Here is a 9,795-nt window from a genome sequence, read left to right on the forward strand (position 1 = left end):
TATGTGGGAAGAGAGAGTACTTTATTTGTTTGTTACAGCTCTCGTAAACTTTCAAGAAGTTTAACGCCACGAACACCACAGTAACGATAGATGCGTAATCTGTTCACCCAGGTTTTGTGTGTAGATTTTGCTTTTACTCTGTGAATGCTGTAAGGGTTTACACTCTGCTCAATTCCTCAGCAATGGTTGTGTAAGGACCCACAGGCTGGGGCTAGGGAGGTGTTTACAACACGTCTGCACGGCTTCGTTCGCTGGTACAGCTGTGGAGGTAGCAAGGGCAGGCTTCAAAGAGCAGCTCTTCCTCTGCTGTTCGTGCTTGGACAGCCACAGTCACCATTACCTGAAGGTTTCAGCTTCAAAGATGCAGCGCTGCAGGAAATGGGGACTGCTCTTTCTATCAAGGCCTCGCATTTGGGGAGTTTTCTTGTCATGTCGGAAGCTGCAGACAACTTATTCAGATCTCTGCCTGAGCTGGACTAGTCTGAAGTGACCCATTCCTTAACGATGGCTCTTTGCAGCGTGGCCCTTGGCTGTGGTGAGGTCAGGTTGTCACTGAGCTTTTTTTTTTTAGGGGATTGAACTTCAGAAGGGATTTTAGCACAAAATCCCCGCTGCAGCAGTAGCACTGCCATTGCTCCGACTTTGCATAAGCAGTGAGGTGAGTGGTACAGCCGATTTTAATGTGTGCTGGTGGCTAGGGTCGTTCCCGTGTGACAGTTTGTGTGTGTGGCTGTCGCTCCGTTTAGGCCAAAGTGGTGTTTAGCTAATTACAGAGACGTCCCAAAACCATGCTGTGTGTGCTGACACCTTCCTGGGACAAGGCCTACGAGGGAACAGCGGGGCTGCACCAGTCTGTTGGGCTGCCCTACGTGCTTGTTGTGCCGTACTAACGAGCTGCCACTCTCGTTTTGGACCGGCTTGTTCCTGAGAAGCCCTGATCCAGGCGGTTGCTGGATACTCCTGGTTCAAGGCAAAATCCGTGCTCAGGTTTGTTCTGTGCAAACCTTGATGCACTCAGTGACCAAAGGCTCCAGGCATGCAGGTAGAGCAAGTATCTGAAAGCACAGCGCTAAGCAAAACGGCACGTTCCCATTCGGCCTGCTAACACCAAACAGAAATCATGCAAATTAGCTCTTCCTTCCTTCTATGTCCTACCTTACGCTGAGGTAATGGGTCTCCTCCTTTCAGAACCCACAAAGCACTGCACAACCACTTGCAAAAAAAAAAATAAGTGACACCTTCAGCCTCCTAAAGACGTGGTTCATCCTCTCTGTGCTCAGTCACAAGGCTGAAGCCATCTGTCCGGGCAGTCACCTGCCTTAAAAGAAAGCTTTTGAATTTTGCTTGCATCCCTCACTCTGCCTGCCGTGGTGATTGAGTCCCACTGCTTCCTTTGGGCATGTCCAGTGACCTGAGCAGGTGAAACAGGAGCTGGCTTCATCTTTGTCCTCAGTGCTTGCTCCCTGACGTGACTCCACCTTGACTTGGCTGGGCTTTTTTTTCCTACCCCTGGCAACCCCGTCCTGTGTCTGGCTGTGCACAGGACACCCGCAGTCAATTGTTTTTGGGGGAGGTGTGGTGGTGTCAGGTTCAACCTGCCTGTGTTCATCCGGCCCTGTCAGTGCCCATCAGGCGTTTGCCAGCAGCTGCCAGACAGATTTCGGAATGGATGTGAAACAGAAGGATCCAGGGAAGGAATCTGGTGGGATTTGGGTGTCAGATGGCTGTCAGAGCTCAGCTTCCTGAGGAGTAAAGAGAATGGTGGGGACGCTTGTGAAACTTAGGACTGAGGCCACAGCACGTGTGCCACCGCACGGGCACACCAGAGGTCATTTCTGCCCCGCGGCAGCCCGTCTGAGTTAGAAAGTGGAGATGGAGGTGGTGTTGTCAGACTCGATTCCACTGCCCTTCCTGGTCACCTCCAGGATCTCCTGCAGGGTCTCCTGGCTTATGCAGCCAAGCTCCTGCAGGATGCGGAAGAAGTCGTTACGGAACTTGACCCCGATGAAGGCGTAGAGGATGGGGTTGAGGCAGCAGTGTGTGAAGCCGATGGCCTCTGTCACCATGATGGCCGTGTCCAGCTGGTCCTCCAGAAGGCAGTTCTTGGTGAAGGCTTCCAGCTTGGTGAGGGTGTTGAGAAAGATGACGATGTGGTAGGGGCTCCAGCAGAGCAGGAACACGCCCGTGACCAGGATGGCCACACGGACGGCTTTTTGCCTCTGCAGGCGTTGGGACTGGCACAGGGTCCGGACGATGGCCATGTAGCAGTAACACATCACCAGCAGGGGCACGAAGAAACCCACGGTGTGGTACAGGAACCGGGTTGCCAGCCACGCGTTGTTGCCGTGAATCCCAATCTCGGGGAAATAGCAAATGCTGCGGTTGCTCTCATCTGTCCAGACCTCCATGAAGATGAGATCGGGTAAGGTCAAGAGCAAGGAACAGAGCCAGACGGCCGTGCAGGTGAGGTGGATGGAGCGAGCCCTGCGCTTGCGGTAGGTGTGGATGGCGTAAACGATGGCCAGGTAGCGGTCCACCGCGATGCACCCCAGCAGCATGCTGCTGCAGTAGAAATTGATCTTGTGGACGGCGCTGAGGATCTTGCAGAGGAAAGTCCCAAATACCCACCCGGCCAAGCTCTCCACCACGCTGAACGGGAAGGTGAGCAGCAGCGCCAGGTTGGCCAGGGTGAGGTGGAAGAGGAAGTTTTCCGTGGTTGTGCGCGACCGCTTGAACCTCTCCAAAATGACCAGGACCAGGGCATTGCCCACAGTTCCCAGCACAAACATAAGCAGGTAGATGAGGGGCATGAAGACCTTCCTGAAGGGGTCTCGCTGGTTGCCGACCACAGACGAGGCCGGATTGAAGCAGAAGTAGCCCTCCAAAGACGGGGTTGTGTTATCAGCCTCGTAGTAACCACTCAGCTCCGCCTGGCTCTGGGGAACAGAGAGAATCTGGTTACAGGGGGGCAGGTTCATGGCTGGGGTCCCAGGAGAGACAGCAGCATGGGGAGAGGCTGTCCTGACCCTTTTATATCCCATTCCCTTCAGCCCTTTCCTGATAGGAAGGGGGTTTCACTGCTCGTTTTTCTTGCCCTCCTGATGCCTCCACTTCTGGAGTGCAGCTGAGCAGCCGTAGCACAAGGATTTGGGGCAGCCTCCCATGTGCTCTGCTGCTGGCCCCATTGCAGCTGCTGCTTTACTGGTTTCTGACCGCAGCCATGCTCTGAGCTTGGAGACCTTGGAGCCATCTGGGGCAGCGTCCACCGAGCAAGGCGAGGTGGGACAGCAGCAGCCAGGGCTGGGCATCGCTTAACACGCACTCAGAGAAAGTTCTGGGGCAGGTGTGAGGAGTGAACGCATCGGAGGCAGCGGGGTGCCACAGCGATTGTGCTGGAAAGAGAAATCTGGTCTGTTGGTAAACCTTGTGGTTCCGAATTAATCGCAGTCAAAGCCAGAAAGGGAATCTGAGAAATGCCACTCAGACCCCGGGCTGATACCTGGTGAGGAAAGTGTGGCAGAGCCACCGCAGATGGTGGGCACGCGCTGCCTGCAGGCGCTTTGGCAGGAGCTGGGTGCTAACAGCAGCACAGGGCTCAGATGCAGGCTGTCACAGAAAAAGAGCAGCCTGGGAGGCTTGTGGCGAGCTCAGAAATCCGTGACAAAACGGGAAGAGCCCTGCAGCAGTAGTTGTGCACTCCCCCACCCACACCCTCTCTGGAGACCAGCACCGAGACTTCAGTGTCAACCACAGCGGAAGCCCCTGCTCGCTGCTTTCATACCTTTCACTGCCAGCTGTAGCCGTTTGCACCTGCTGCTCCTTCCCTCATCAGCCAAAGTTCCCAGCTAAAAATACTGGCCTTGCTTTAAACAGCTTTAGACCTTTTTTTTTTTTTTTTTTTTGTCCACTCCCCCCCCTTCCCCTGCATGTGCTCCGAAGCCAAGTGACTGCAAATATTCTCAACTTGTGTTATAATGAGCTGGAAAGGGTGACCGGGTTTCTTCTCTGTTAAAAGCCTCCTCTGCTGATGTGCTGTGTGCCTCTGCAAGCAGCCGGCTGGGGGCAAAGAGCTGATGTGGCAGCGCTCAACTCGAAGTGCTGCCTTGCTGAAACCACTTCCATGGCTTTACGGGTGCAGTGAAGGGTCTTTCTTTCAAGGGTCCCCTTCCCGGCCAGCTCCGTGCCCCCCATGCTGTTTCTGTGCTGTGATGTTTCTCCCAAAGGCGCTGAGAGCTGGCTCCCTCGGGGGCCAGCAGTCATCTTCCCTGCCCAAAACCTCACCCGCACAAAGCTGTCTTCACCTAATGTAACAGCGGGACTGCAGCCTTGGAACATGAACATCACTCGCCCAAAGAGTAATTATTTTTCTGGTTTCTGGTATGAGACTGGAGGTTGCTACTGAAGAAAGAAAGAAAACCTCCTAAGAAAGAAAACCAAAGGAAGAACCTTTGCTGTTTGGCACAGTGACCAAACAGGGCTGCTCTGGATCCCGCGGTGACCTTGCTGGAAAAACCCAAAGGGAATGCGAATAACTTAGCTGGGGAGAGGCTGAACAGTTCTGGTTTTAAAGGGAGAAAGGAAAGGAGGGGAAGTGGCTGGGTCCACGGGCTGGAGCACAGCCTGGAGCCACGCCAGCACTGCCAGTGCCTCCAGGTGGGTGGCGGGTGCGGTGCTGAACGGCTTTGGCTGCAGAACGGTTTCCAGCATCACCTTAGAGCTGGAGCCGGAGGTGCAGAGGCCACTATCAGCCACCATCTGATCGCAGATAAGGTGGCAGGTAGGGCTCTTACTGTAAGCCACTCGCTGCGGGCAGAGGAAGCGTGCACAGAGCTGTGTCTCAGGCGTCCTCTCATGTGCATCTCCGAGCACCGAGTGTGGGTGGGAGCGGACAGAGATGAGTTGAAGACGAATAGAAAAGGATGAAAAGGCAGAGTCCAGGCTGAGACGGGAAGGGCAGGGAGCAGAGCTGTAGGAGATGCCCTGAATGATGAGCCAGGGCTTTTGGGGACTCTGCTGTGACTTCCATTTCCAGACTGGGAGCGGGTGGCTGCCTGATCTGGGATGGGATGGGTGAATGGGCTGCACGTGGGCATCCTCTGCACAGCTCTCCTGCAATCCAGTAAAAGCCCGAGCAACACGTCTGTACTGCAGGGGGAACGTGACAGTAAAGTGGGGAGTTTTTTTCTGCAACTAAGCAGTAAAATGCACACCTGGGGCCACGGCAGGGGGAGGCACAATCCTGCACTCTATTTGCTTAGGAATCTCTTTTCCCCTCTAACCCACATCTCAAAATTACGCAGGTCTCCTCTGCATGTCAGCTGCTTTTCTCAGTTCCCCACAACTGCCAGCAATCACCCATTTGCCTGTAGAAGAGCAGCAGCCCGTACGCTATTACGGATTTTTCAAGTGAGTCATTCCCTTCTAGCCCATCCAGGGCTAGCAGAAACATATTTCATTCCCAAAACCTTAAAACAGGAATTGCTCGTGTCAGTGTGCAGCTCAGCAAGCTCCTGTGATAGAGTTTCTGCTCATCACCTCTCTGGTGGTTGAACTAGGGAAACCAACATGTAAGTAAATGTTCCTGTAATGTAGGTGCCTTTTTGCCTCTTGAGATGTGTTGGCCTCATTATAACAAGAATTGGCCTTCGGCACCTTAGGAGACCTCGCAGCAATCTCTGTGGTCTTTCTTCAACTTTTTTTTTTTTCCTTTCTTTCTCTAGTTTGCAGCTGAGGAAGGTTAAGTGGGCAAAATTTTCTTGCTATTGAGAATTGGGGCTATAATTTTGGTTACATTACTTTTCCACAAGGTTACACAGCTAATTGGCCCCATAGGGTAGCAAAGATTAGGTGAAGCTATTGCTGTACTTGCTGGGCAACTACTTAGATAAATGCCCTTTCAGTGCAAATGTCCCAATTGTTTTCATTCTGCATTTGCTCTATCAGTCAACTGAGCCTTTCTTGTTAATGCGGTTTTGTGTCACTGCTTTGCTAGAACAGTGTCGAGGTCTTTTTTTTGCAAATCTCTCTGGACATGTTGATGCAAGCACTAAGCTCACCAATATACGGCATCCCCAGACCGTATGTGACACTGCTCGTGTGCGATCTGTGGTCAGTTCCAGGGAGGAAGAGAAACCTGAGAAGCTCCTAGGAAACGCGTGGCACAAACTCCCAACCACGTGAATTCTGAGAAAAGATAGAAAACTCTTTCTGCTGTGGCATGGGACTGTTCACACTTAGTCCCAAAGCTAGCTGAGTTTCTCCTCTTGTCTGGGGTCTCCTCTGTAACTTAAAATAACTCACAACGGAGGTAAAATTGCTAAGCTAAGGTTCTAAGTTTTGTATCCAAAGAACAAATCCCAGTGCTGTTTAATTTCCCTGCCTTAGAAAACTACGCACTTTGCCACCAGCAGCTGCTTGCTTGTAGTCAGTGACACAGTGCAGATGGACAGACAGCACGCTTGGATGTGGATGGTTTCCTGGTCATTGGAGAGAGACCAAGGGAGAGTTCGGATGAAGGAACGAACCAACAAAGCGATGGCAAAGGGAGTTTAGTTTTAACTAAACTAAAACTTTTTTCAGTGTTGCCACCGAACTTCAGCAGAGGTCACAGAAGTGCCTTCTGCAAAAACTTGTAAAGGACACGAGCACTATTTGCAATGGGTTTTTAGACTGGATGAACTGAAAAAAATAAGGAGGGTTGGAAATGCCTGTCTCACCCCCAGTCTTCTTTCTTTTCCCATAAAGTATAGGAAAAAGGAGAGAAAGAAAAATTGGTAAAAAATTAAATCCAGAATTTCTCTCTGGAACAGAAAATAAACAAAACCCGAGGTCTGCCGCAGAGAGCCTTTGTATGAAAACAGAAATTCTGAGCTGCAACATCTGAAAACCTGGCTAATGCTAGCACTGCTGTGGATACCCCCTTGGATAGCACAATATGCTCTGAAAGGTACAGCTGCTGTATTTCATTCGCAAGCTTAGAGCAGAAAATTTCAGGGCTAAATGTACGGTGTCATCACTCCCAGTTAGAAGTATTTGCAATTTATCTTCTATGCTTTCCAATTCCCCTCCTGTAAATATGCTGTGTATTCCCTTCAGGCAGCCTGTTCATGGGGAAGGCTGGCAGGGGTAGGAATACGTAGTCATGGGAAGGTTTTTCACATGTGGAGAGAGAGCACTGGGGCTTGCTTTGGTATTCCCATTAAAGACACTAGAGGAGAGTCCTACAGCTTGGCACACTACACACGGTCATCTACACCACAGAAGGTTGGTATAAACGGGCTCTGAACGCCTGCTTTTCACCCACATTGTGTCACCCAGAACGGCTGTGCCAGGAGCGGGGCAGCAAGGGGCAGAGGTGCATGGGCTGGGCTCTCCAGGCCCTTCTGACAGGAGCTGGGGTTTGGGTGCCCCTGAGGGGACAGTGCTGGGGCTCAGTGCCCACCACAACACCTCAGCTCAAAGTCGCCACCGCTCCTCGTGCAGCTTTCTGCATGGCAACACCTTGTGCCCCTGGACTGCAGTGCCCGTGGTGACATTGCACCAGCTCCCCGCAAAGACCCTCATCCCTCCAGTCCAAAATTAAGGGATGCAAGGTCTGATTGCACTGGCGTAAGTTATTGCTTGGGTCCTCTCCTAATGGGAGGGGTCAGAAGATGGTGACATCGAAGCCAGGTCTCTCAGCCCACCCCAGCTTTACCCGCTCTCCCCAGTTGTCCTCTCAAACAAGCAAAGCCAGGCCCAACTCACCAAGTCATAGGTCTCTGATGAGTAGCTGACAGGCCCCATGGTTTCAGGGGCAGGATCTGCCTCTCCTCCAGCAATTTCGGCACAAGTTCTTTTCTGGGGTGGAGTTAGTCATTTAAGTGAGTAGGGAGGGACCCAGAATGTAACAATAGAGTATTTGCAAGGCAAATGAGCTCCAAGCGAAGAATGACCTATTTGATGTAAAGACTGGCATCTTGCTCTATCATTTTTTCTTAAGTGTTTGTTCTAAGTTGATTTTTTTTTATTATTTTCAAAAAAAAAAGATCGTGAGAGCTTCTGACCATCAGCAAATGTTACCCCCCCAAGTCTGCCCTGCAAGCAGAACAAAAGTATGGTGCAAAATAAGGTGCTGTAGGTGCATTAGGGGCTGCTGAACTTCCCAAATCAGAGGGACATCTGCAGGGTGTGCCTGCGGGGAGACAGAGGTGGGAAGCACCTCGCAGGCTGTTGAGAGGTGGGCTGCAGATGAAGAGGCTCCAGGGAGCCCACTCCAAGGACATAGGCAACAACAAATTCCCTTGTAGACACGTACTGCTGCAGTGTGTGATTGCTACCACAGAAGAGGTGACTTACAGGATCCATGTGTTGCTGCACTGGGAAAGACGACAGAGAGGAGGTTATAGAAGAAAATTAAATGGAGAGAAAAGGAATTTAAATTAAAAATAATGTCACTCCACAGGAGAGCAGCAGGTAAGCAACCTAAAAAAAATAAAATAAAAAAATGAAATTATAACAAGATTCAACAATAAATATTTGAGGACTGCTTTGGTGTCAGTGCATGGCAGTGCCTGTCCAGACTCTGCTACAGGTACAGTCTCTGGGCTAGCAAACCAGTCTTGTATTATCACCAACACACAATGTTAATTTTTATCAGATATTCTGATAATGGGAAGTTATTCAGCTGTACATAAGGATGATAAAATGCACTACTTGAATATGAAGATGGTCTATTCTGTATAATGACCAAGTATTTCTACTGGCCAGTTTGACACTACGCTGACTTTCTGAGTTCTGCTTGAGAAAAGCTAACTCGCTTCTGGCTCCTGAATCCCCTCTCCTCACTTTTCCAGTCACCTCCTTTGCTGCTACCATAACTGAAGGTTGGTGACCTCTGCGCTGCCTACACACCAGTCAGCTTTACCGATCCGTTAACTGCTGTTGTCATTTGTCCTTTTAGGGTTGGTGCGTGCTATTTCCTGAGCATCTCAGGGTGAAGCGCAATGCCCAGCTCTGCACCCTGCACCGTGACAGGCACCGAGGCTGCCGTGTGGTGGAGCAGGGACCTCGGCAGCAGTGACTGCTGCCTGCCCAGCATGGCACAGGGGATGCAGCTTCATCCCACTCCTGGCACGGGAAGGCACAGGACTCATATGTTCAGTTTCCTTCTTCTTTTGCCACGCATGGAAGAGAAGTGTGGAAGAAGTGGGGCACAGCAGGAGGGAGAGGGGCTGAAAGGGGAAGCTGAAGCATCCTGTCTGCCTCAGGAGATGACAGCTGAAGGGGCAAGGGGTGCTGGCAGCCGCAGCAGGGCAAATAGTTGGGGAATAAATGAAAGGAAGGAGTTTAGTAATGAGGCTTGTTGTTTAGGAGAAGCAGGCAGGGGTGTCTGATTACGCCAGGCCTGATGGAGATGATTGTGCTGTGACAGAAATAATGGATTCCTTTGAAATTAAAGTAAGGAATGGCTGCAAGAAGCCTTCCACTGCCATTTTCTGTGTCTAAACTCAGTGCTTTGTTGGAGGCTGGACTCCACTTTGGTGCAATTCGGCCAAACACCGCAACCACTCGCCCCCCGGTGGGACGGGTAAAGGCTGTGGGTTGAAATAACGACATTTTATTGGTAATTAAAAGAGTAATAAAAGACTAAACGCAGCGAGCGCCCCGCGCTACCCGGGGCCGCGGCCGCCGCCCAGCGGCAGGGCCGGGCCGCCACAGCCGCGCGGTCACGTGACCGCGGGAGCCCGCCCCCTCCCCCTCCCACGGAGCCCGCGCGCGCGCGCATGCGTGCGTGCGTGCGCGTGCGCGCGGGGC

General features: G+C 51.7%; 1 protein-coding gene across 2 annotated transcripts; it reads right to left on the reverse strand.

Moving 5' to 3' along the window:
* On the reverse strand, nt 1-7,893 carry CXCR5 (C-X-C motif chemokine receptor 5). 2 transcript variants are annotated; one of them, XM_068659130.1, is made up of 2 exons: nt 7,747-7,893; nt 1-2,936 (listed from the first exon to the last, which is right to left on the reverse strand). In XM_068659130.1, exons 1-2 carry the CDS (start codon nt 7,783-7,785, stop codon nt 1,860-1,862), a joined length of 1,116 nt encoding a protein of 371 aa, XP_068515231.1. In that variant the 5' UTR covers nt 7,786-7,893; the 3' UTR covers nt 1-1,859. The 2 variants fall into 2 exon arrangements, with proteins under 2 accessions (XP_068515231.1, XP_068515232.1); XM_068659131.1 differs by lacking the exon at nt 7,747-7,893 and adding an exon at nt 4,791-5,188.
* Nucleotides 7,894-9,795: the final 1,902 nt, after the last annotated feature.

Source organism: Anas acuta, chromosome 23 (assembly GCF_963932015.1).
Source record: "Anas acuta chromosome 23, bAnaAcu1.1, whole genome shotgun sequence".
Lineage (NCBI taxonomy): Eukaryota > Metazoa > Chordata > Aves > Anseriformes > Anatidae > Anas > Anas acuta.

Excerpts from the sequence above, each read along its gene's own strand:
- CXCR5 (XM_068659131.1), bottom strand. The coding sequence starts at position 5,093 with ATGCCCACGTGCAGCCCATTCACCCATCCCATCCCAGATCAGGCAGCC. Across the intron at positions 2,937-4,790 it reads CCCGCAGCGAGTGGCTTACA|AGCCAGGCGGAGCTGAGTGG; the intron begins GTAAGAGCCCTA and ends TCTGTTCCCCAG.